We start from the raw sequence: 27,542 nt of genomic DNA, 5'->3' as shown, positions 1-27,542 counted from the left end.
GTAACACCCTTGAAATTTTTGGGACTTCAAATTCAGGGGGTTCTTTGTGCGAACCAGTTTTCATCACAGCTGCGGTTAAATTATATGACGTTAAGAAAATTTCGTTTACGGTGAAAGGTCTGGGATTACAAATAAGCTTCGCTGTATAGGGCTTGTGAATGTCATAAAGATTTCATGTAGCATGAAATGAAAAGCCGTTGTATGGATCGAAAAACGTTTAAGATTCGATAGAGCTATGTTACGGTAGCTTGGGCGTGAATGGTAGGGATTATTATTTAGAATAATAAAATTTCATTGAAAAATTGTATAAAATTTTATTCATAATGTGTCCATTTCATAAATGATACGCGAATTTCTGTGATTTCTTACCGATTATGAGTGTTGCTGCCATAACGTTGTTGGTTACTCGTCTGTGAACAACCACATATAATGAATTAAAATAGGTCATGCTATATGGAGAGTGAATATTGTGATGACACACGGGAAACACTAAGTGTTTGGATCTAAAATCTGGTGAATTCCAAATAAACTACAAATTCGAAGTGAACTTTACCATTATCATTACCTTATTTCTGCCCGTCGATGCTCACTAAACTTCTCTGTAATTCCAAGGGCTTAGTAACCTCACTAAAGAGTTTACAATAAACAAACATAATGGTAATCAGTACACAGCCTTACCCGTACTTACTCTGTTATCAGCCATTTCAACTTTTTACAAGTAGTCACTCTCCAAATGCAGAGAACTCCTCTTCAGGATGGTGAATTGCCAGAGAAGGCTACGGTCACCCAGCTTCTTAGATCACCTTGGTTTCAAGGAATAGAGAATGTAAAATAAACTCTCAATCAAAATTAAAATTTCCCATCATGTTTTACTTCTGACGCGTCCGTACACAATGGAAGCGGTAAGATGACCGCTCAATGCGAGCATGTTAAATGCTTATATGCTCTTCTCGGAATGGACCTGGTTCATTTTGAGATCAGTGTGAATACATGAAAATAGTTTACAGTATATAACTGGAATAACAAGATAATTTCAGCGAATAAGTTTTCATCAGCATGATATTAACTGAAAATTATGTATCCATCTGCAAAGCCTGAAGATCAATATGGAATAATTCGCTCAATAAAATTATTTTTGTAGGCACAATTGTGTTCGAGTATATTGGCCCTGGCTTTGGTATTTTACTGAAGTTTTATTATGCATTAAATCTTGCCATATCATACTAGCTTATTTGTTTATGATTAATATATAAGCCTTTAATTTACACCTTCCTTTTTTCAAATTTCATATACTGGGAAAATTACCAAAATTACAATCGCCATGAATTCGAACATACTGCAATGACAGGTGATTCATATGTAAACAAAACTCGCCCATTCTGGTGGCCTAGTGGTATTCTTTTATTAAGTCATATTTATATTTTATCTCAAGTGATATTCGACCTAAACTTGTGTCAGCATCATGCCGCTGTTTGAAGGTCTTACAATAGGTCTTATGAACGACAAAAATACGACAGTTGTGTTTGATTTTGGAACAGCATATACGAAGTAAGTTTAGCCTAGGCTAGTTTCAGTTAATACAGTCAAAATGGAATGCCCCAGCCTAGGATTCCGTAATTTAAAACTATCAATTAAATAACAAGCCGAAGACAATAGAAGGTGCTCCTGATCGTTGTAAAACTACGAGATAACTCCAACCGGACTATCACCTTGGAAATTAATTTTTCTTTTACTTTTAGTGTTGCTGATGAAGGAGGTGGTGTTGTTTACTGCCAGTCAGTTATTATTGTTCATAGCCTATCTACCCAACATGGTTGAGGACCCTTTGGGAACGTGAGGTTTTGGGTTGGGGAGATCATTGGGAGAAAGATCACCGGGCTGCCATGTTGTTGTTATGGGATGGTTCCGCGCATGCGCAAATCATTAGGGAGCCATAGGCTATGTTCTAGAAGGGATTGGCTAAGGAAACCTGTTATAAAAGGAATTATACTAACCTAACATCCCCTAACCTAACCTAACCTATCAGGCCATGTTACTTAGCTGGGGGTTGCCTCCCGGTGAAGGAAACTCCACTCTTTACCAAAAGCTCCTCTATAACACTGCGCATGCGTGGTAGCATTCCAGGATGGCCAGCATACTAAAACATATCAGTTCTGATGCTAATTACAGGTTAATTACAGTTGACCAACAAAAAATAACAGTAAATTGTAATACGCAACCAAAATACCATAGGAAAAGTCAATTTCCAAGGTAATACCTGATGTGGAGCAACCCCATAGTTCTACCGTTGTCATAATCACACACTGTAGTCTAACATTAATCTTAGGCTCTACTTAGGTTGACCAAGGCCCACTACTAGAAACTGTTATATTGTAGGCAGGCCTTGAGATGGTCAGCTAGCCTGACCTAGATTCTTGAAGCTCAGTGGAAATTGTTTAGACTTGTGGCCAAGCTATTTAATTCGTGTGATAGCCAAAGAAGTTGACCATGTGGTGAAATGGGGCGAGTGCAGAACAACAGGAACAAGTTCTGCGGGCGGAAACAAACTTAACCTTTCCTAGAATATCATGTCTTGACCTAACCAAACCTTACCTTCTTAACCTCACTTAGGGTGCCGTGCCCCCATGGACCCCCCCCCCACCAAGTAACACTAAACATCGGAAATACCTGATCCCGTCATTCTGCAAACTACCTTAAAACTGAAGGCTACTACTGTGACCTGGTTCCTGTCTGTATGCCAAATGGGATATTTACTGCCTCTTATTTATGTTTTTGTTTGTTTAAATCTTTTGTGTGTGTATGATATCCACTTTATTTTTTTGTTTTTGTTTTGACATACATCCCCAAGGAGCTGATAACTAAATATGGCACCCATATTACACGTAAGCTGGTAGCTACTGAACTCCAGGGGCACGGTAGTAGTCTTCAGTTTTACCGACTATGTATGTTTTTGGATAGGCTTTTTTGTATTTTGTGCATTTTTAATCATTATTGTGGGTGAAAATTACGCACTTATCCCTTCCTTCTATTGTTGGGAAAACTACACATTTATCCCCTCCTTCCTTCAGTCTTCAGCAAATATTGGGGACCTCAGTAGGAAATGGGGGAAAAATTGCAAAATACTACTACTGCCCTCTAGCTTGGCAACTACTGTACTGGCTTAAATGTGAAATGGATGCCATGTTTAGTACCAGCGCCTTGGAGATGAGTGTAAAAACAATGTAAGACTGTAAATATGATAAACGAAAGAAATAAAAATAGACAAAAACACAAAACAAAAGACAGTAAATACCTCGGTTGGTAATTGGTGGGAACCAGGCCGCAGTAGTAGATGGCAATTTTACCAAAAACAGGTTAATGGGTTAGTGAAAGCCAAGAATATGGGAAATGCATATATAAGTCTGAAAGGTAAGGACTGCTTAAATCACAACATAGGCTTAATCAGTCAGAAAATTGCGTAGTCTAATTTATGTATGGAAACAGTAACAACCCCCAAAATTAAGCATGCAACTGTAGCAAGAACAGTTACAGGAATAGGGTAACTTATATAATGGTGTGTAATGGCTATATTTGTTGGTGCAATATTTCGGTTAAAAATGGTGCAGAGTATAAGTTGTTCAGCATGTCTTTAAACATTTAAATATAACATTACCTAGTCAATAATGCAGTCAGAGACTTCCCTTTATTTTTTCCCTTGAGATTTCTCTTTATTTTTTTTCCATGACCCATAATTTTCCTAGGGTTTATTTGTGAATGGTAACCAAAAACTACTCTGTTTCTAGTTCTTTTTATGCACTTTAGATGGTTCATGATCACCAAGGTGTTAGGCTAGGTTTTGGGTGAATCATTCAGACACACATCAGCCTTGGCTTCCATCTCAGTCAATACAAAATTATCCTTAAAGATATTTCATCAGGAACACAGTGCCTTTTCAGAGCCTTGATGTTGTATTCCAGGAGGACAAAGTGTTATTATAAAAGAGGTTTTCACTTGTCTCTTTCTATTAGAATGGAGAAGTCAGAAATCAAAATGAACACTTTTTCCTTTGGCTGAGAACTTTTATAATGGAGGCGTACGAGAACATTCACATGGTAGATGTCCAAAAGAAGAATTAACATCCATGAAGTTCAGTCTGTAGCAGTGGTACAGTAGTAGCTTGTCAAAGGAATGTGGAGGATTAAAGGCTATCCTGAATTATGCTTTGTGGAGATCACCCAGCACATTTGAGGTTTTATTTAAGGGACTTGAAGCATATGTTTCTTGATGTTTATTCACTCGGACCTAATGTGGCACCAGGCCTAGTCATAACTGTCCCTATAATGAGGGTAATGCCTCTCATTTTTCACAGGTCCTCATAAGGTACTCCTTCCTTTTGTAAGAAGTAGCTTTCTTGGGTAATGACATGTGTCTTATGAAATTAAGTTAAACTTAACAGTTTGTTTCAGTTGTTTGTAAAACAAAAAGAATAAAAGAAGTTTTAGAATCTGCCAACCATGACCTTACTAAGTAGGATTCTATCCATCTTCTTGACCTCTTGTTTGTTTTAGGAACTCCTGTTTCCCTATCATAATCTCTCAGGAACCTCCCTAAATCAGCACTGTTTTTATTTAAATGAAATTAACAATAATAATTATTTTTGTAATACAGACCCTTCATTTTACATGAATTACCCTTCTCCCATCCCCACTCTCTTTGTGACAGATCTAGACAACACAGGGGAATGACTTATTTACAGGGTATGCAGTGGTTCCCAGATGTGTACCTGGCAAAGGGGGAGTGTTCTTGTTTTAGATGTGTGTGTCTGGAGCTGTAGTGACAGAGGATTTGGAATACAGTATATAAATTGTATGGTTTTGAAAAACTTGTTATTTTGGTTTCATTGTCAATTTTATAAGTCAGTTTGGCATACCTTGACTTTATAATTGCTTTATAACTACTGTTTCTGGTTAGGATAAGGAATTTTTTTGTTTGTGGGACTGGCAGGTGATGTTTTACTGTATTAGTCGGGTTAGTTTTACTTGTATTTTGTAAGTTGTTTCAGTGTCATGCCACAAGCTCTTTAAAAACAGTTTAGTGTTTGATGGCCAGGTTAGAGAAAGAAAAGACCTAATTTCCTGTGTATTAATTTTGAGCACATTGGTGCCAGCACAACCAGTCTGCAATTAGTCATAGTGTTACAACCACTTGATGAATAGGTTTAGTTCATGGCACATTGTGTAATATTAGTATACAGTACTTTAGTTCTAATGAATTCCAGGAAACTTTACATGTACTGTGCAACGTTCCAGGTGGACTGAATGCCCAAGAGAGCATTGAAACGTCTGTAAAAATAAGAAATTTCTAATTATGAAATATAAAGACATGTATTATTTTGCTTGTGTGGTTTGCTTATCTCAATATGAGGAAAATAGTGTACACAAATTATCAGTATTTGTTTTTAGAAACATCCACATCTCACAGATGTAAAAAATAGAGAAAGGCATAAATAGAAGTAAATTGACTGTAAGCTTTTCATCATTACAGTATATTTTTAAATACAGTATAAAAAGTATTCATTATTATAATATATTTTTCAATATAGTATAAAATTTTTCACAGGGCAGGATTTGCTGCTGAAAGTGGACCCCGAGTCATTTTAAAATCGGAGGTATTGTGCAGAAAAACTGGCAAACATGTTCCTGTTTTTGAGTATGAAGATGAAGAGGAGCTGAGACATCATTTGGTAGATTTCATCCACAAGCTTTATTTTAGGTATGCTTTCTTTTGTATTTTCTCTACTCTCTACATTGAATGTATCATGCATGTAACATAACTGTCACCATCATCATTATTAATATTGTGATATCAAACTTTACTGTACAGGGCTAGTTATGAAATACCATAAGTCCTCTCCACTCTCATTATGTGTGGTCTATGTCTTCATCTGTGCTCTTTCTGTAAAGCCTAATTTTGTGAACATTCTTGTTGGCTATCATCCTGCTACATTTTATATCTACCACCTTTTTGAATAGCCTCCCCTCTTCCTACCAGCTCAGTCTTTGAGGTCTTGGATTATATTCCAGCCTGTGATTGCCACATCTCTCAACAGTGTTGTGATTTTTGTAACATGATCTTCCAAAAAATGCACCAGCCACATCTGTTCAAAATTTCTTCCACTTTCTTTGTTGGTACCCTTGTTTGTTTACAAATGGGGTATTCTTATTTACTTATAGTACTTCATTCATACTTTTGTTGGCTTTTATTGCTCTTTCAATATAAGCTTCACCACCCAGTGTGTCCCCAAATTAAAAGAAATACTATACTCCACTTGTCTAGTAATTCTTCATTCATGGTCCTTCACCTTCTATTATCTGTCTACTTTTATACCATTTGGCAACAAGATCCCTTAATATAATTTTTTGCAATTCTGAATATCCCAACTGTACTTTTTCCTTTCTGGTTACAATTAGTTTTGTGTTGTCAATATTGATTTTCAGTCCTCTTGCTGTTAATCACCTCTTCCATTTTGCAAAATTTCTATGATCTCTTCCTTTGGTTCTGCAGCTTTTAGGAGCCTCCCTTTTTAGGCATCCAATTTTTCCGATATACCAGTTACCCTCCTCACTCTAGATTTTGTGTTACAGTATAGCACCATTACTAATGTCATCAGTCTTGCCAGTTCCATGTTTTTGTAATGCCCAACTATTGCTAGTCTTAGTACAATGCTCTACCAGATGGTTTCTCAAGATTCTTAGTGTTGTACATGGTATATATTGTTCATATTTGTATGACACCTCTCCTGTTGATTACTTTGCTATGAACCCAAACTGACTATTGTCGATTTTGACTATTTTTCTCAGCCTTTCCTCTAGCTTTTTTATCCAGTACTTTCATCATATAACAATTTTACTCTTAATTTTTCTCTCTATAATGCATCCCTTTTAGCTTTTAGATTATTATGATATCTTTTATATTTTTTCCCAACTGTTTTCAAATCTTTTCCTTTATTTTTTCATAAATTCTGGTCAGATTTTCATTGTTTGGTTTGCCAGCTTTTTAGATACAAAAATACTGTTGTTCCTACAGAAATATAAACCTTTACCTTTTATATACAGAATCATTAAACTTGGTAACAAGTAAGTAACTGGTGGATAGGGAGGTTGAGTGGGGAAATACCCCTCACGGAAATACCCCTCGCTCTTCTACAAACACTAGCCACTTTTCCTTCAGCTGCTGCAGTGTGAGAACAGATTGCTGTGCTCCTCATGACTGCTAAGTTGAGCACGTGTTTTTTGTATGTTGTTTGATTGTTTTGTCTGAGAGGCTTGAATGATTATTTCCTTCATCCCTTTTACTTTTATATTAATGAATCTCTGCTGTTTTGTATATTAATCTTGCAATTTCATGAGTATTGCAGTTGTAAGGGAGATGATACTGCTGTTGGGAGGTGTTAGTCAACAGTCTAGTGTTGGCCTAGCTCCTTCCCTTGTATTCCACAAGTCCTTCCAGCTCCTTCTCTGATTACACCTCTTCTGAGAAGGGGGTGTTGTAGGATGTGGGGATCATATGCATTATCTGTGTTGTCCGTGAATTTTGTTATTGCTGCAACGTTATGTTGTTGCTTGTTGCATTTGATGTTGTTGCAGAACTTACAATGTCTTTAGCTCAACATGGTCAAGTCTGTAATAACAGTTTTCCTTCCAAGGACTACTGCTCCTCACATGAGTGAGGAGGGGAAGCTCTGTCCTTCTGTTGCCTCCCCCTTGGCATTTAGTTCTCCTCCTGTACCTCTTCTCCCTCTTCTTTATGGGAGAAGGAATAAAATGCAAAGTCTAATCCTTTTTGAAGGGAGCTGATGGCTCTCAGTCACCTATGGGTGATTGTTGTAGCCTCAGGCAGGGCTGGTAGGGGCTTTCCTTTACCTATCCACCTAGACATGGCTCTTTTTTGCATAATCCTGAGGGATCACCACAGAAAAGTGTGCTTGTCTTTGCAGATGCTCTGCCTCAGGACTCACTTGTGTTCAGGATAGCCCCCTCCTTTTTTGGGGAGGGGGTATATGCAACTTGCTTGTTTGGTGTGGTGCAAGGTGTTTGTACAGACAGCACCTAGGAATAGGTGGGCTGACACTGTCCTTACCCTCTTAGGAGTATGGAGGGGGAACCAATACTCCTTGATTGCTTTTTGAAATATGTGTGATACCAAGACCTTCAGGTAAGGTCTTCAAGTTCTTTCTCTTGTGTCTCTTTGGAGACACACTACAGAATCTGTGTCATATTCCACAGGTTTATGGGTTATACAGTCCTGCTCATACCTGGTCTGCTGACTAGTATGCAGGTAACCCTTCCTATTGTGCTCCTTTGAAGTGCACTTGGTTGGGACAACCAAGCCTATTTCCTAGGCACATGCTCAGTCTTAGGATTGTGCATATGCCATTGCTGAATAGGTTCAGTACACATCCTTTGTGAGATACATCAGCTCAAGGATTGTGCAGCAGTGAGTGTGCTTGCTGCTGTTTTCCTGGAATGCAACCAACAACTAAAGAAGCTGAGAAAGTCTACAGGTTTGTGAACCACTTGTCACTAACTCTCCCATTGACTCCTCTCCCTTTCCTTTTTAGGCAGACACAGTTAATGCCAACTCCTCCCTTCAGTGAACACGTCATTCTGAATGGATGTTGGATTGTTGGTGGTGCATGGCAGTCCTTTTATACTATTTTGATTGGTTGGAGGATTGGTTCATATGTAGTGGTGTCACACTCAGAATTGGATGGTCTTTTATATGGTAGCACCTTCTACTGCTTTCTTGAGTGACATCATTATTAACCTATAAAGGATTGTGTAGCAGTCATTCCCTCTCTGTCAGTGTGTATGCAGACTTTATCATCCACAGACATACTGGATGTTTGCACTGCAGTTCCTTATGGTTTTACGTTACTAGAGATGTTCTAGTCCATTGACTAGGACTTTGGTTTTGACTGATCATATGGAAGTGTACAGCTTTGAGGATTATATAGAAAATTATTCAACTGAAAGCCATACTGACTTCATAGTTATTTATTTTAGAATGAATAAGACTGGTGAAAAGCTCATAAATCAGTATTTGACATAATAAGAATAAAAGAATTCCTCATTTAAAGGAATGCACAAAATCATGAAAGATTTTCATGTTTGGCCTACAGTAATTCAGCTGGGGTTTCCCACCCTGTATGGTTATTAAAGCCTAAGTAAAAGAGGTTTGTATCTAAAGAATATAAATTGTAAAAATAATTACTGATCTAAGGTTTGAATAAAAGCTTTTGCCCTTTACAGACATCTCCTTGTTAATCCAAAAGATCGCCGTGTTGTTGTAGTTGAAAATGTATTAAGCCCTTCTAAAATTCGCAATACCATTGCTAAGGTTCTCTTCAGACATTATGAGGTAAGTTGAAATAACTGGCTTCCTTTTATTGTGGTAGAATTGAAATTAGTGTGAAGCATGTTTTTTAAGCAGTTCTTCATTACTTAATTTATAAGTTTTGCATTACTCAGTCAGCAGTCACAGTTCGGAAGTTTGAGAAAGTCTTTAAACCAGTGGCTTCACTGCTGAGCTGCATTGGGATAAGCATCAAACAATCATGCTTCAGCTACTTGTCCATGTCTCAAGCTTCATAAATTGTAGTAGAGGATAAGTTTTTAAATTGATGTGTATTCAAAGCAACAGGCTTTATTCAACTTATGATAGCGCAACAATCTGCAAAGCAGAAAGATTACAATTATATTCTTAATACATGTCATACAATTTACAATCATACATGCATTTCATACATTTATAAAAATACATTCATGTCATACAACTTACAAACACAAATACTCTTTCAAATTCTCATTACACTACACAAAAGCATCATAGTGCCATCAGTGCTAAACTAAGAGCTTTTCTAACACTTTTTACAGTTCTTCATTGGACGGGTTGGTATCGTTCTCGGCTAGCACTCTGCTGGGCCTGCGTTCGATTCTCCGACCAGCCAATGAAGAATTAGAGAAATTTATTTCTGATGATAGAAATTCAATTTTCGTTATAATGTGGTTCGGATTCCACAATAAGCTGTAGGTCCCGTTGCTAGGTAACCAATTGGTTCTTAGCCACGTAAAATAAACCTAATCCTTCGGGCCAGCCCTAGGAGAACTGTTAATCAGCTCAGTGGCCTGGTTAAACTAAGATATACTTAACTTTTTACATCCAGAATAGTTCTGTGCAAGACATGAAAGTAAGACCAGGGAGAAGAAACAGAGTATATGACTCGTCTCACTGATAATAGGATGTTGTTGTTTAGTAACTGTTTGTGTTCCTCACTAACTCGTATCAGGAAAGAAAAGGTACCTTAGGGATCAGAACAGTTAACACTAAAGGCAAGAGTAAATAGTAATTTTTCTGTTATTAATAACTGTTACTTCTCCCTCTCTCTCTCAATTGTGTGTGTTGTAAAGATCTTTCAGAAAGCTGTAAATTGAGCAAAGATTTGTCAGTTAAATTGTCACATAAATTCACCTGAAACATAAGTGAGAGATGATTAGAAGACAGACAATGCCTAAAGATCTGTATTAAAGAAGCTTATATTAGATCAAATGGTCAAAATGCTAGTCCTCAAAACAAGCTTCTGTTGCTATTTCTGGATGTGTGGAGGTTCTGAATAACATAGGACCTTGGCTGGCTGTGTAATTTCATTAGAACTATGGTACTGCTGGTATCTTTATGAATCTAGGTCTAATTGTTTTCTTCTAAGAATCTGACTGATTTAGTGTCAGAATTGTTACCAACAATATTGTGAAAGATCTTTATTGATAAAGTTGTACTAAAATTCATAATGCTTTCTACTTTCAAAGGTTTTGTCTCTCTTATTTGTTCCACTACAAACTGCATCACTGATGACCCTTGGAGTTAACACTGGACTTGTCTTAGATCTTGGTTATCAAGAAGCTACACTTATCCCTGTATATGAAAATGTGATTATATTGAATGCCTGGCAGTCACTCCCCTTGGGGGGAAAAGCTATTCATGAGTAAGTATGATACTGTATTACAAATCCTAGACAGTTATTCTACTGCAGTGGTTCTTAAACTTTTTTGCCCTCTGCATTATGTATAGATCCCACGGTCCCCCCACCCCTGACACTTTTGCCAACTATAAACAATATTTTGCCTATTTGCTTATATGAATATATGGATGAATGATAGATTTTTGTTTTATTGGTGTTAAATTTTTTATAAGTATGCACTGTTCTATATTTCAATTCATAATAAGACTTGATATGAAAATTGACTTATATTTTGAATTTTTGGCATGTTTTGAGATAATAATTAGAAAACAGATGGAAGCAGTGATAATGTTTTTGGCAATTTTGCAATTAATATTCACAAATTAAAAAAAACAGGCACCATCTGGCAACCCTGCTTGCACCCCCCCTGTAAGCTTCTGGCACCCCTTAGGGGGGCGCACCCCCCAGTTTAAGAATCACTGTTCTACTGTGTATTTCAGAAACAATGCTGACCATTACTTCCAAAGACTAAAATAAAATTTATTGTCTCCTATATGCATGTCTTAACATTGATACCTGAAGCACCACCAATTTAAGTTCTTATAGTAGTTTTGTTAGTAGTTTTTAGGAAGTGTTTATATTTTTGGAAATTCAAGAACATTTTTTAAGACCACTACCCTTTGACCAGTGGTGGATGAATTTTGATTTGCCTGTCATTTAATTTTTTTCTGTGGTAAATACCATTATCAGATATTGTAACTTTTCAACAAGCATTATATTTTTACTGGCCATGGATTTTTATTTTTGGTGACAGCGTCTTAGTTCCTAAAGTGCCGGTAGGTAAGCCAAGTAACCAGTCACTCATAATAATACTAATAGTAGTATATAAATATATTGCTCCTAAACATGGTAAACTATATCCAGTTTGAAAGCTTTGGTTAAAAGACAGGCTGAGGTTACCATATACTGTACTGCTTCAATCTCCAGGTCTGTTCCAGTAGAAGCTACAGCAGCTCCACTCTTTAGGCTAGTGACTTATCTTGTTCTGAAGGTGGTTCTACCAATAGGCTGGGACTAGATAAATCATGGAAACTATCAATCTCCATAGATCTTGCTTTGGTGTGTGCCAGAGGCTTCAATGTGATGGTATTGATGTAGAAGAGTAACATTAGCAACCATTAGATCCTGCTAAGGCCACCTTGTTGTGCATAAATAATGAGCAGATGTACCCAATAGAGTCATTTGGTATATTATTCATTAGTGAAATGTAGATCCCTGTAGGACTTACAGATTCAGTTATATATATGAGCCCTTTGTAACCATGGCCTATGTTCTGTGGTCACACTTAATTTGAATATACTTGTTCTTCACGCATCCTCTGTTCCCATGAACTTAAAAAATATGAACTCATTGTAGACCTAACTTGAATCTTGATTTTCTATGATATGGTAAGAGCATAGACACAAGGTTGTCAGAATCTGGCATCTGGTACTGTGAAGGGTCATATTTAAATTTTCATAATTGATTTTTTAACCTTACCCAAAATGGTATAGTCTACAAACAGTATGCTTTGATGATAGAAGACAACACTCAACTGATTGCTTATCAAAAGATGCATTTTAAAAGTCTCTACAGAAACTTCCCTAATAAGAGAAATTCCTCCACCAGCCACACTTTCACAGATTCCACAGGAATTTGGAACAGCTACACTTTTGTTCTTGGAATCACCCATCCTCTGGCAGAGGCAGCCAAGGCTATCTTTGACCAGGTAACGTCGCTGTCATATGCAGTTGGTGCAGTGAAGGAGGATTAATCTGAAATATACCACTATTCCATTATTAGCTGACCTCATATTTGTTTCTGTAGCATGAGAGAAGTCAGTCTCAGCCTTAAATAATAGGTTCCCACTTTCTGGACCTTAAAGTGTGTGGACTTGACGTAGGTTCTTCAGGAGAACTGAACAAGTTATCTCAGCTCCTCAGGATGTCTAGAAACCCCCAGGATGGGACTTTTCATTAGTCCTTAGGATACTCTCTAAGCCTCCATGCTAGCCTTTCAATCAAGCTTCTTTATCTTTCCTAGTTCTAGGGATGGTCTTTCTTCTGGCTTTTTTTTGACTTCAAGATGAATCAGTCATCTGCACACTCTTGAGTCATTTAATGTATAATGAGACTGAAAGTCAGTAAGTATGTCCTATTGAATTCAGCCATGTAGCTGGACCAAATCACAGTACCTTTTGCCATCTGCCACTCTCATACCATGCAAATTAAGTGTAGAATTCCCCAGTGCCATGTCAGAGCATGTCATTGGTATCTGGAAAACATAAGTGGTTCAGGGAAGACACTTTTAAAACTTTTTATGTTATGGGAGGACGTATCATAAATAAGTAACCAGTAGTACGGTTCTGTTCTGGCTCAGACAACTACAGGACATTACCAGTGGCTAAGTAGTACTATTGTACTTGTCTACTAGATCAATGTACTTTTGCTTTATTCACCTTTAAAACGCGATCATATTTTTAACCGAGTCTATGGCATGCATTTGTAGGTGCTAGACAGTGTTTTTGAATTCTTATATGATGGATGTGACACACAAATAGTTAAACTCCGACTCATTTAGTCCTCTGATAGCAGCGGAACAGGTTCTCAGCTTTCTGCATTTATCATTGCCTTCACCTGAACCTTCCTTTCATTTATCCTTTCTGCCATTCTCCACAAAGTAGGCTCTTCAGGCTTGTTGCCATTAGCCATTATGCCATTTGTAATAGATTGTTGCTGTCCTGTGCTACTAGTCTCTTCCTGGAGGACCTTGGGCCAGTACAGGTTGAACTACCCACAACATTTCCTGACAGGTCTGAAGCAGAAGGTGGAAATAGTAACTAGGATAAGCAAAATACGGACCACTTAGAGTTTCTTTACTTATCTGGGTTTCTCACAAACACAACTTCCTGTGTGTTTGTAGTTGACTTGGGTTCTGTGCTAAAGATCAGTGCCAAGGTGCTTTCACCTGGATCACATGGCTCCCAATTAGCCAGGTCTTTAATATTTAGCAGGTCAATTCTTCCCTCCTAAATTGAAATTCAGGATACTAATAAAGTAATAGGTCTGTAATGATACAGGTATAATTTTTAAACTAATTTTTCCCAGCTTATGAGTCATACAACACAAATGATGACACTTAATTGTCAGACTCTGGTATTTGACCTCATACTTGCAGTACTACTTGATGAATGCTGTTTTCTTTCTTTTTAGGAGTCACTGAAGTGTTTAGGATGATTTTGTGCACACAAAAATGGAACTAAATTAATTTTTCTTCAAGATTGATTTAGTTTTAATGGTATAAAAAACACTATGATGGTTTACATTAATAGTTTTTCAAGTACACTATGATTATTTGCATTAACATTTTTTAATTATGCTTTTGCACATTACCATTTTCCTCTTAATTTCAGTTCACTAAGTGAATTGCTGTTGGACCGGGGTTTGGTTGTTGGCGACGATGGTAAAGAACAACGACTAAATGCTGCTGTTGAGAAACTACCTGACAAGATACTAGAAGATATTAAAGGTATGTATGAATATCTTTAGGAAAGGATAATTGCTCCAAAAAATATTTATTTTTACTTTTTACAACAAAAGTTAATAATTAAAAAGTTAGATACAACTGAAATATTTTATTCAAAAGGAATTCCATTATCCATATTTCACTATTACACCATTATCATTAAGATATGGTCTACTGCAGTTGCTAAGTTGATAATTAAAAAGTTAGATACAACTGAAATATTTTATTTAAAAGGAATTCCATTATCCATATTTCACTATTACACCATTATCATTAAGATATGGTCTACTGCAGTTGCTATCATATGATTTTTATAAATATTTACTCCACCAGCTCACATTTTACATGAAATTTATGTTGATTACTGGTGGATGGGGTATTTTGGAGTGAAGCAGCTTTCATATTATAAAAGATATATTACTTGATATTTAATCATTTCAAGTTATCTTGATTATGAATTGTATTCATGACAGTATTTTAGTTTTTTCAGCATTTAAAATGCAGATGTAAAAAGCAAAAAAATTTACTAACTGGAATTGGTCTGATGAAGATTACAAACCTGTCAGATAAATTTCTGAGATTATTTAGTTTTAATTCTTGGCATAAGCTCATGATTGAAAATTTGGGGAGTTAGTTTGAAAACCACCGAGCTGCAATGTATGGATCTTACCCTAAGTAGCATCAAGGAGACGAGTTTGTGTATTTCCTGAAATGAAAACTAAAACCTTAAATGTGCTTTCATCTGGTGAAGGTAGAGAAACTAGGTTGTTAAGAACAGAAGAGAACTCATAGTTGGATATCATTTTGAGTTCTGATTTGTTACTACTCTTGGGGAGTAGGTAAAGCAAGATCCTCATCTTTTGATTAAAGCATGTGTATTATGTTGTACATGTGTGACTGCATGGTGTGAAAGTTGCCAAATAGCCAGGATCATGGGTTTTGCAGCCCCATACCTTGTACGTCTTGTTCCATAAAATTAGAAAAGAAGGAAGATACTGCATCTTGAGGATTTGAATGTGTGTATGTGGTGTGGAAGGTAAAAAATGCTTAAGTGATTTGTTTAAGGGATGAAAGCAGATATTTTGGAACTGAGTCGAAGGCGAAAGGCTTTGTGTGCAGAAATGGGAAGGACAGATTATGTCTGCAGTTCCTGAAAGATTATTCTGGGGATGGGGAGAAATAAAAAGTACAACACAAATTCATTAGTGTGAGGATTGTATGAGTAAGATTAAGTGCGACATGAGAAAAAGTTGCAATGTGATTGTGTATGGACTAGGATGGGAAAGAAATGAGAGTGATAGTAGTTTTGGAAGAGTCCTAGTTTATGTCCTGCTGGGTTTGATGAGTATGAAAGTGTGGTTATACTGTGTGAAGAGAGAGTTGGCAGTTTGGGGAGATATGGAGTTTCTGGAGTAGATTAATAGAGTTGTGTGGAAAGTTGAATGTTAGAAAGTTAAAAGTTTCCAAAAGGAAACATTTAAAAGTATACTTTGAAGAGAGAAAATGGTGAAGAGAGAAGTTTGTTAGGTTATGTGTTAGTTTAGAGTGGATGGAACAGCAAGTTGATGTATATAATAGTGAGAAGAGGAATGGCAATTATTTGATTGAGTATCCTGCGATCATCTGCGAAAAATGTAACCTGTTTAGCTTCAACCTTTTCCTTCAGTGTAATGCATGAAAATAAAACTTCCAGTTTAAGAACTTATTTTAATTAGTCACATTTTCATCTTGGTGTACTGTAACCAGGCCTAACCTTTTTTTTTATTTATTAGTGAGAACCTGCTTTGTTACCACAACGGAACGAAGCAAACGTTTGCAGAACAACAAGTATGACAGGTCCCTGGAGCCTCCTCCTCCCCCTCCAAGTGTGTCATATCCCATGTCTGGTGATCGAATTATAACTATCCCAGGCACAGTACGAGAGCTGACCACAGAGTTACTCTTTGAACAAGATGAAGATCGACTCAGCATTCCAAGCATGATTTTAAATGCTTTGTTACAGGTTAGTACCTCTACTTAACAGGAGTAAGAGTTTTTTTTTTTTTTTTTTTTTTTTTTTTTTTTTGTTACTGGTTGCAAATCAAGCGTCCAGTAAAAAACCATTGGACAAAAGTCCCCATCTTGGATCAGTATTGTAATTTGTTGAGTCTGTGTTCCCCACTTAACAATGAGCTTTTAGGGATGCACTAAAACCCACAAGGCTTAAAAACTAAGTTTTTTGTAAACAATATTTTTGGATGGTTTAATGTCTATATAACAGTATACTACTGTACTGTAGCTGTAAAAAATTGTTTGATAGGTTTATAGCCAATTTGCAAGCCTATTTCATGGCTCAGTCAATTACCGAGGACCAAATTCTGTGACTCTCTTTCATGAGCTGTCACCAGAGGTTTATGTGAGTTAACCACTTAGGATAGGAGTTTTCTTTGAGTTGATTGTAACCAGAATAAAAAACAAGAGACTTAGATATTGTCGAGGCAGCACTAAAACGAAGAATAATTCTGTGCCAGAAAATTATATGTGATATTATTCATATACACCGTGTAATAAGAATTATTGTATACGTAAATTGGCAAAACGTATACATGCATCTTTATGCAGATGAAATATAGTCAAAAACCTAAAAAAGGTAAGAAACTGTCAAATGAAAGGCAGTTAGATCAAATAGATTTACAGTAAGTGCATGTATATACATTACTGATGTCATCCTTCATTGAGCTCACTTTTAATACTCATAAGATATGATACACATTAAGGAAGTCCTTAGATTCGTACTGCAACTGTAATGTAAAATTATAACACTTTCATGTATGATATATATAATACAAAATATTCAAAAAATTATGAGAATAAATTACAGTATATATACATGTGTGTATAAAGTATGTACTATATTTATGTATTTCACATATATATATTTATATTGGGAAATCTCAAATTTCTTTTCAGTGTCCTGGTGATACAGTGCACAAATTATCAGAAAATCTTATTATTATGGGTGGTACTGCAAGTCTTCCTGGAATGAAACATCGAATCTTAGCAGAGTTAAGAGCTCTTACATCTTCTCCTCACTTTTCTGAAAGAATACGCATTGACTCCTTCAAGGTCCATAAACCCCCAGCAAAGGACAACTATGTGGCATGGCTTGGAGGTTAGATTTAAATTTTTTTTCATATTAAATTTGTTTTATTAATATCTTCATGGTGAACAGTTTAATTACAGGCGGTCCCCGGTTTTGACGGGGTTTTAGTCGTAACCGAAAATCGTTAAGCCGGAACATCGTCGAAAATCGTCAAAAATCATAAGAAAACCTTACTTTTAATGCTCTGGGTATTGAAAACGATGTAAACTGCATTATTAGTTTTACATCAAAAAACCTTCAAATTATGATTATTCTGCCATTTTGGGGCCATATCTCTTCCGTCGGATCGTAACCCCGAACATGCGTCGTAAGCCAGGAAATAATTTCTGATGAATATATTTGAATGAACGCGTCGAAGTCGGAATATAAACCGGGACTGCCTGTATATTGTTTAGATACTATTCTGTGTATTCACTAAGTATGATATATGTGCCACTGGATCTTAAGTCACTACTGTATACAGTATTATACTATATATTTTGTTCAAGGCTTTTGTTTTAAGCCCAAAAGCCAAATGAAATCAAATTTCCTGTTACTGAGTTAAGGTTCATTAAGACAGTGGAACTATAGTACTACCATAGAATGTATTTTTTAATCATCCTTTAGTTTTTCTCTCTCTGGTATCATAAATTGCTTTCAGTTGTAGTTTTCACACAAAGTATGAACCATTACTGGGTATTTTACACAAAGTATGAACCATTACTGGGTATTTTACAGAGACCTTGCTTTGCCTGTCTCCCTCAACTTTAGAGAACATATTACTTGGACAGCACCTGACTAAAGATGTCTTTCAGACCAAAAAATAAGACGGTGTTTATTAAAATAAACAATAAATAAGTTTATATCTTTACAAAATATGAAAGAAGTAAGTGGCATAAAGGCTAAAATGTTAATATGACCTAGAATTATTGCCAAATCACTCAAATCACCTTCCCATAACTTTCATCCTGGTGGACCACCATCACCGCAGAGGAAATTCATATGATTAAGGTTCTTGGCAATCTTGATGCTTACAAGTTCTATTGGAGGGGGTAGAAACAATTATCCAGAAGGATATTGGCCCTTACACAGTCAGAATAAATTTTCATATCTTACTGAAGGCATGATTGAATATGTATGATATTACAATGGAGGTCAAGGGCTATGCCTTTTGGAAGGTGCAATAATGTACTGGCAAGGAATAAGTAATACTGGCCACCTGTCATTGTTAACACCACCAACTTTGAGATCATGGGAGCCATCAGAGTTGGTGAAGCATAACACTGATATTTTGCTTGACCCTATGAATTGCATGTGTCCCTTTTAGCCCTTGTGTATTTTGGGAAAAATATTCTCATAAAGCCACAATCTCATCAAAAGGATAGACTTCCAAAGAATAGGACTTCCTTTCATACAATTTTCATGAGTTGTTTTTGCAATGGCTAAGCATCCTCAGTCAGGACACTGCTGCCTTGCTAGTTACCTTAATGCTGACAGTGCCATGTCTGTGAAATCTCTGCTTTTACCCATCTGGCACATTGAAATTTTGAGTATTCATTTTCCCAGCAAACTGAAGCCTTCATCTCCAGGTCTGGCCTTCTCACTAATACCCCTGCACCTCATTTTTGTACAAGCAGTCAGCAGTACACTACATCATGCTTATTGTGCCTACTAAAGCTTTACACTTTCCAATAGCCACACCTTCCATGAAGGATATAGTGCTGTTTTTTTTTTCTGGACAAAGCCTTGTTCTTGGCTCTTATTCTATCACTAACTGTTTGTTTCTTCACCTCAAAGAAATCTCACATCACACTCAGTCCACCCTTCAACAGTTGTTTTGAAAAGCTTTAATTTCTACCTGAGTAACAGATACTTATATGTGGCTCCACAGTCATGGGACATATTACTTGCAATCTCAGAAACACAACACTTAGATAGTCACACGTGATGTACAAAAATCACACAGCGTGTGCAAGGCAAAGAAAAAACCACTCAGTGTCCAAAAATCACTTGTTTGCAAGGCAAAGAACATAAACTTGCAAGTCATTAGACAAATGATTAATCTGAGAATCAAACACAGCCTGGAGTGATGACATGGCATGTGACAGAGAAAGACTAAGAGAGCTAGATATTGAAGGGGGGTATTCTATATGCTGTAAGTCAGAGCTGCCAAGAAATTTATGCAAGTTGTGATTAGTCATGTCCAATTTTTTGTTGCAATTTCTCAGGTTTTTATAGTAATTACCAAAATCCATTATCTTGAAGTCTGATAAATTGTGAGCCACTGTAGTAAGAGATATGTGCAGTATGTGGATCTAGATTTCATTCCACAGACTTGACCTGCTGGGACCTTGGCTAGTGCAGTGGCTTTGCACACTGACTTCTGTTCCAGCACTGACTGCTCCAAAATATAGAGCCATAAATAACTGCATAGGTCCTCCAGTCAATTAACTAGTCTTCTCAGTTTAATTGTTAGTTGGGGTCAGTGTTTTGAATAAGCCTTTTCCACTGGCTCATTTCATAAATTGTTTGCACTGAAGGTTTATGGATGTTTGCCCATCCAGACTCCAGCCCCCCCTACCCCCCTATTTATCCCAACTTGGGAAGGATAACAAGCAAAATCATTGCGAAGAGGACCAATGCAAAATTATAAACTGTATGCAATCCTTTCACTGAAGATTTCTCCAGTATCCTTTTACATTAAAAACATAATTTGTGAGGCTTCAGAGACCAGTTCTTAAAAATCATGAGTTTTCTTTATCTTCAAATCCCCTTCCATTAATTTTTACCCCGCTTTATTTTCCTTATTTTCATTTTTTCTCTCAGAAGCCAAGCCAAAGGAAAACCTACATCCCCTATATAACACCTAGTTTTACCCTCCTCTTGTTAAGGAACATAACATACTACAAGAAACAAAACTTCTTCCCTCTGCAGAGTCAGCCTTGTAGATTACTCAAACCTGCACAAGGAACAATCCTCCATTATAGGGCCAGGGACATGGTAACCCCACTGCCTACCCTGCAAAAATGCACCCGCCCACCCCCAAGGTGCAGGCAACTACCACAGGTGCAGGGATGCAACACCCCTATCACACCACATCCTCATACTGCCCCCAGCCCACAAGTCCACGCAGCTACAAATGGGTACCAGCATCATCCAGGCCCAAGACAAAGGGCATGGACCAGCAACCCCACCCACCAAGGCTTGTTGAAAATCTGGAAGACAGCACTCCTTAAGAGAGGAGAGTATGCATGTATATTTTTTTACCCTCTGGAAGGGATGGCAACAAAATGGCTCAGCCCTCTGCCCTCCCAGTAAGCCCTTAAGGATTAAATACCCAGGCCCATGGCCCTTCCTGACCCCAGCATAGGCCAGCACTTCCCCCACAGCAGAGAGAACTGGTGGACAGCACACTGGGAGCAACCCATGGACCCACAAACACTAAAACACTGACCTGGGGCTGTCATGTCCCAACACTCACAAGAGCTGACCACACTTCATGCAAGGTTCCCATCTTGTATTGCTGTATTGGAGCAGATACATGAACAACTCCACATATTGAAGGAATGGTATATGCATTGCTCTTCTGCTACCTATAATTGAAAGGCAAAGACTGTTTTACTGATTTCAGAATGATGACATGTAAAACAAGTGAATAATTTTGGGAATCTATTTTTGATTGTTAAATGGCTGATCTTTAGATTGACATACTGTATAAAGGTTGTTTAGATGACTGCTTAGGTCATGCAGCAGCTCCCATTTGAATTATGTATTATAGTTATTATTTCCTCAAGGAAAAAAGTTGATCAAGTATAAAAAAGTCATTGCTCTGAGACTTCCATTTATGTGATAGTCCAATTTTTAGTTTTCTGGAAAGAAAACTGTTGTGCCGGCTTTGTCTGTCCGCCCTCAGATCTTAAAAACTATGTAGGCTAGACGGCTGCAAATTGGTGCTAATCATTCACCCTCCAATCATCAAACATACCAAACTGCAGCCCTCTAGCCTCAGTAGTTTTTATTTTATATAAGGTTAAAGTTAGCCATAATCGTGCTTCTGGCAACAATGTAGGATAGGCCACCACCAAACCATGGTTAAAGTTTCATGGGCTGCGGCTCATACAGCATTGAACCGAGACCACAGAAAGAGAGATCTATTTTCAGTGGCTTTGATTATACGCTGTAGCAGCTGTACAGAAAACTCAATTGCGCCGCAGAAACTTTGGCTAATTTTTTACTTTAGTTTATCTTTGCTTTTGTTCTTTTATTATGGTGATATGAATTATGTAAAGTCTTTCTTTACATCTCTTTTTGTTGTATTTGATTTGAAATATTCAGCATATAATGGTGGTTTTGTAATTTTTTTTATTTCTTAATATGTTAATATACAATAAAGGTTTTTTTTTTTTATTTCAGCTGCTATAATGGGTGGCACGGAAGCTGTTACTCTTCGTTCATTACCTCGGGAGCAGTATCTTTCAAATGATTTACTTCCAGACTGGTGCAATCTAATGTTCAATATGAAAGATGAAATTGAAGAAAGAGAAAAGGGTGCATAAATATCAATGCAAAAATTGAAGAGTGGCGACTCTTAAATATATCTTCTGCTTCAGTCAGTCATTGTGCATTTTCCGTCGTTTTCAATATTACTCTCTGATGTGAAAATATAAGTTAATGCGAGAAGTAGGTAAGCTTTGTATATCAGCTTAATATTGTATTATATATGATTAAGATTACAATTTTTTGAGGCATGTAATAAACTACAGTATACCAACTTAATTATATGTAATGAGTAAATTTTTTGAGCTACCCAATGGGTGACAAAGCTTGCCTAGATACGTTTAGCCTTTCTTATTATTTCGTTACAAATTTTTATATAAAAAATCTCCACGTCATGTCATTTTAAATGTCAGAGTTCACATTATATATTAATTTCGACCAAACGTGTTTTAAAATTATTATGAAAACTGAGAAAAGTATTTGAAAATACTGCACAAGCCTCACAACACTGAACTAAAGCTTTAAGCTCAATAACTGTAGCAATTTCCTTTTTGTAAATATCTCTTTTGTTAGTGGTGTAATTAATTTTAAAAGTATATTATTCTGTAGCTAGAGGGAAGCACGAATCTTGTATCAAAATATTAAAAAAATTATGAGAAAAACAAAGAAAAAAATAAAAAGTTATCAGAGTTACTGTTTTTTTAATTTCATAACATGAAATTATGGTAATTCCATAACATGAAACTGTGGTAATTCCATAACATGAAATTGTGGATAACATCTCTTCAGTATTTTGTTAAAGGCTTATATTATAGTAGGTATAACAAATTAAGTTTATAAATAACTTACCAGCAAGTGTTTAATTGAACGATGTTCGACAAATTACAGTTTCCAAGACGACTTGAGAGGAAATTTAACTAGTACTGTATACCTACACTAAAAAAGATAGTATTATGAAAGGACAAGATGACAAGTCCCTACCCTAGCTTGGATTAAGGTACTCTCATTCATTTATGTTGGGGTCAATGATAAAAAAATGCTGACCACATGTTAGGTAACAGGAAGACCAAACATGGCATTTTTTACCAGTAAACTTCTTCTTGTACAAACAAACAATATCTGCATACATGCAGTATTTAATTTATATGTTAAATACATAATTTATTTATTTCTACTTTCCTGTAGGTTTAATTTTTACATTTATTTACTTAGAATAATAATTATAATTTTCCACTGTTATTTACTTAGAATAATAATTATAATTTTCCACTGCACAGAAGTAATACCTGTATTTCAATTCTTCTGAAAAAATTTACTGGTTTAGATTAGCTCGAAACTTCTAAGAAAATAAGTACTTGGGGATATGTTTAACATATAGGTGTATCTCTTGTACACAAACCTGTTATTTACTTATTCTATACAGCTTGGAATGAGGTGCAATTAGCACAGAATAATTATCAACCTCAAGAAAGAGCTTGGGTTTCCCTTTCTGACAATTATACCTCACTATCCCATCGCCAATAACTCTCACACCTCTTCTGAACCTTTATCTTTTCTTTCCTCCATTCTAAATACATATCACATATTTTAAATTATGATCAGGACAAGTAGCTTACCAATATGCTTACCTCTGTTACTCAAAGTAGAAGATTTGCTGTGCTGTGCATCACTGCCTTCCCAATACACAGCTGGGCATGATAGGAATGGCATCGTCCTTGTAATCTTTCTCACTGTCAATGTGATCATCAGCATCCTGGGTACTTGGAATAGCAGTAGCAATCTCAGTCAAAATGTTCAGATATCCAGGATCAACACCGTCTTCATCCAAGCGTGAGCCCAGTTGTTGATAAACAACTTGAGGGTGTAGTTCCAAGGATTCTGCAGTCCATTCCCCATAAGTATCCCAGTTGAGATACTTTCCTTCATTCTCAAACACCACCAACACTTGCAGGAACCTCTGTCACTAATGCATTTTAATAACAATAATAATAATTAATAAAAATAATAATCTGGTTCCTCAGGTGAGGGGTAGATATTGTACTAGAAGGCAAAAAAAAAAAAAAAAACTTCCTAGCCCCAGTCACCGAAGGCTAAGCTACCCCAGGTTTTCCTACTGACAGGATCTCTCTATCTTGCTGTTCACTCACTTCAACTCCCTCTTTTCAACCTTAAGCACTGAATGGCTGGAAGTGCCCCAGTGCTTGTTGTGACAGGCTGAACATAAATCAAACCAAATAAATGTTAACCCCCCCAGTGGGTTTGAAAGACACTGTACAGTATATCAAGAGTCCTGGGACTCCAATCGTCTCTTTACCATTGCTTCCCTGTTACTCTTGAGAAAGAGTAATGGTGAGCCCAATATCAAACTGTTCCTCAGAGAAAGACTACTTTCATAGGAAACTTGTCATGAGAAGAGTGGTGAAACCAAATCCTGCCTTCTCAACACAATCTTTGCCCAAAGCTGGCACTCTGGTATGACAGGAAAGTCAAAACCTTTCCTTCCAACGCCAACAATCTGCTGAGCTTCATCTTCTCATCTTGGGATTACATGCATGTCAGAGCAAAGTCTGCCATTGTGTTCAGCAAGGGTCAAGCCATGAGGCAGCCTGGAGGAAAGCCATGGCAAAAGACTCCATGGTCTGAATTGGAAGCTGAGAACGACATTCCCTCTCGGCAAAGTCTCCCCAGGGAAGGTTTTTCACCAACCCACAGGCTGATGAGTCCACACTAAGGGATTAGTCTCTCCAGGAGGGGAAGGAACTTGCTTGATCTGCTAGACAGCAGGGAGCTCTCTGACCTAGAGATCAAGGAGCTCACTTGACCCAAAGCACCACAAGCAAGCTGAAACCATAGCAGCCCAACAGACGGTCTTTCTTCAGAAGCGCACCTGAGGGTAAACTTACATCTCCCAGAAATGCTTTTCCAGTTGGACTGCTGAGGTTTTGGAGTAGAGGAGGCATCCAGTTCCCTCAAATTGTATGACGCATAAGCTAGGTCCTGTCCCGAGAGAGAGAGAGAGAGAGAGAGAGAGAGAGAGAGAGAGAGAGAGAGAGAGAGAGAGAGAGAGAGAGAGAGAGAGAGAGAGAGAGAGAGATTTAAATATAAAATTTAGACCAAAGGCCAAGAGCTGGGACCTATGAGGTCATTCAGTACTGAAAATAATGATAAAACAATTGTTAGGAGAGGGCAGAAAGTCAGCTGGGAGAGAATATGATAAACGGAGTTATAGTAAAAGGCAAGAAAGGGGTTGCAGCTAGGGGCTGAAGAGATGCTACAAAGAACCTGAAGTCTGTTCCTGGGAGTGTGGTGTTTGGTCAGCACTACAGATACCCAGAGAAACACCAAGCGCCATAGAAGACCCACCCTACGAACATTCAAAATCAGGGCTGACACCCTGTACACTTCCCTATGCTTGTGGCAGCCAAGCTAATAGAGGGTACAGTGGAATGGGCATTTGCCCTATCATACATGCGCACCCCTTGAGCATGTGGTGACAAATAAGCTAAGTGAGAGGTGGCATGGTCAGGGGTGAACAGATCATCTAAGGGGATCTACCACAAGTAAACCCACTGTTGGCATGTACATGGTCCGTAGACCTAGAATGGACAAGGCAAGAAGGATGGGTGGGCTCAACCCATATGTATCCATAGAGACACAGGAAGAAGAACTACCCTGGTTACTTACAAGCATACATTCCAGAGATTAGGTACATGCAGAGCAAGCAGGCCGTGTTAGCTTTACCAAGAATGTTTCCTGGGAAACACTAAAGGAAGAGCCAAGGTCAGCCCTTGTGTCTACGTGAGTGATGGGGTACTGTTTATACTCAGTGAGGCCCATGCTGACCCAGCAAAAAGCTAAGCATTCACCCAAGGGTGTCTGAGAGCGATTGCTCCCAGAGACTTAGGATAGTGCTTGCTCAAAGCCTGATGTGACTAATTGCAAGAGGTCTTTTTGGATTAACATTTCTTCCTCCTGTGGGAGGAGGGAGAGGTCGAAGACTAGGAGGAGGAGATAGATGAACTTGAAGGAGGCGGAAGAGAATGAGGAAGAATGTTGTGAATGCTGCTTCCTTTCCCTGACTTGTGCTTTGTTCAGCTCCAATATCAGAAGATTGGTCAAGCCTTGTAAAGAGCTGGGTGATTTACAAACAGCCACCACAGAACCCAAGGAAAAAGAGTCTGAGGATCTATGGGCAATGTCCCAAAGGTAAAAGGAGGCTCATGTGGTCTGTTGTGACCACATTCCTGTCCTTAGTACCTGTCCGAAAAAGTTGTTCTTGGATGCAAGGGGCAGGCCAATGCCCTTGACTTCAAGAAATCTCGCCTAGAATGTATTGTCCACCATGTCGGCTGTGGTGTACATCCGCTAGATTATACAGAGTCAAAAGAAATGGAGGTTCTAGACACCACTTCTTGACTGAGTCGGAACCAAAAACAAGTTGTTGGCACTAGTTTGGAGGTGAAGTCCTAAGTGGTAATGCAAAAGGCCTTCGGACACTTGGTAGCCTTTAGGGTCCTTAGAAGCAGAATGCTCTTACACTGTTGATCTCCGAATGAATCAGACAGAATGACAGGAAGTCATAAGCCCAACAATTGAATCATGGATGTGAAAGATGTCACCTAGATGCCAAAAGCATCTGGAGTTTCTAGGGGGTCACTTATCAAGTACTGACAAGCCCCAACATTTCTAACCAACTCTTACACCTAACATGTTGCTAAATAAGACTTTCAAACACTTGAAATTAATTTACTGTGTTTGATACTGCTTCTTGAGAGCATGTTGAGCACTTGAACTTTGCTCCTTGTCAATACAGTACTTGCAATAGTCTCACCAGCTTATTATTATTACTGATACATTTCAAGCCAAAGTGGAACACTAGTTGAAAAATCAGAATGCTACAAGCTAAAGGCCCACAACAGGTACAGATAAGGACACTGACAAGTCAAGAATAAACTATGAAACAAAAATAGCAAAAGAAAACAATGTCAAATATGTAAGATAAATAACAAGTAAAATACAGCCACAAAAATCTATGAAGTGAGAAACACATCTGTCAGCTCAACAAGTTTCAAGGATTTAACTGCAGGGTTAGGAATATAATTATTTATAATTTCATTTTAGCTACACTATCTGTTAACGCAGAAATCATTCCTGAAAAATGTGACATTTTGTTTGTACTGTCAAACAAAACAAAAAGGTCACAACATTGTGAAAAATGTGCCAACAGCAAAACTAGCAACTCCACAACCACCATACTGAACGATAGCAAGAAGAATTCTGACATGAACAAAAACATCTGAGATACACCTGGTGGAAAACAGGTGAACTAGACGGTCATCTGGGTCTGCAAAGTAGTGATCACCT

General features: G+C 37.5%; 1 protein-coding gene across 1 annotated transcript; it reads left to right on the top strand.

Moving 5' to 3' along the window:
• The first annotated feature begins 1,329 nt into the window (after nt 1–1,329).
• On the top strand, nt 1,330–22,871 carry Arp10 (Actin-related protein 10). The gene is made up of 8 exons (XM_067087121.1): nt 1,330–1,548; nt 5,599–5,751; nt 9,291–9,399; nt 10,845–11,020; nt 14,448–14,563; nt 16,333–16,562; nt 17,510–17,711; nt 22,095–22,871. Exons 1-8 carry the CDS (start codon nt 1,463–1,465, stop codon nt 22,235–22,237), a joined length of 1,215 nt encoding a protein of 404 aa, XP_066943222.1. The 5' UTR covers nt 1,330–1,462; the 3' UTR covers nt 22,238–22,871.
• Nucleotides 22,872–27,542: the final 4,671 nt, after the last annotated feature.

This window comes from Macrobrachium rosenbergii, chromosome 43 (assembly GCF_040412425.1).
Source record: "Macrobrachium rosenbergii isolate ZJJX-2024 chromosome 43, ASM4041242v1, whole genome shotgun sequence".
Classification (NCBI taxonomy): Eukaryota; Metazoa; Arthropoda; class Malacostraca; order Decapoda; family Palaemonidae; genus Macrobrachium; species Macrobrachium rosenbergii.
Note: the sequence above shows the minus strand (reverse complement) of the source record. Positions and strands in the feature narration are given on the sequence as shown.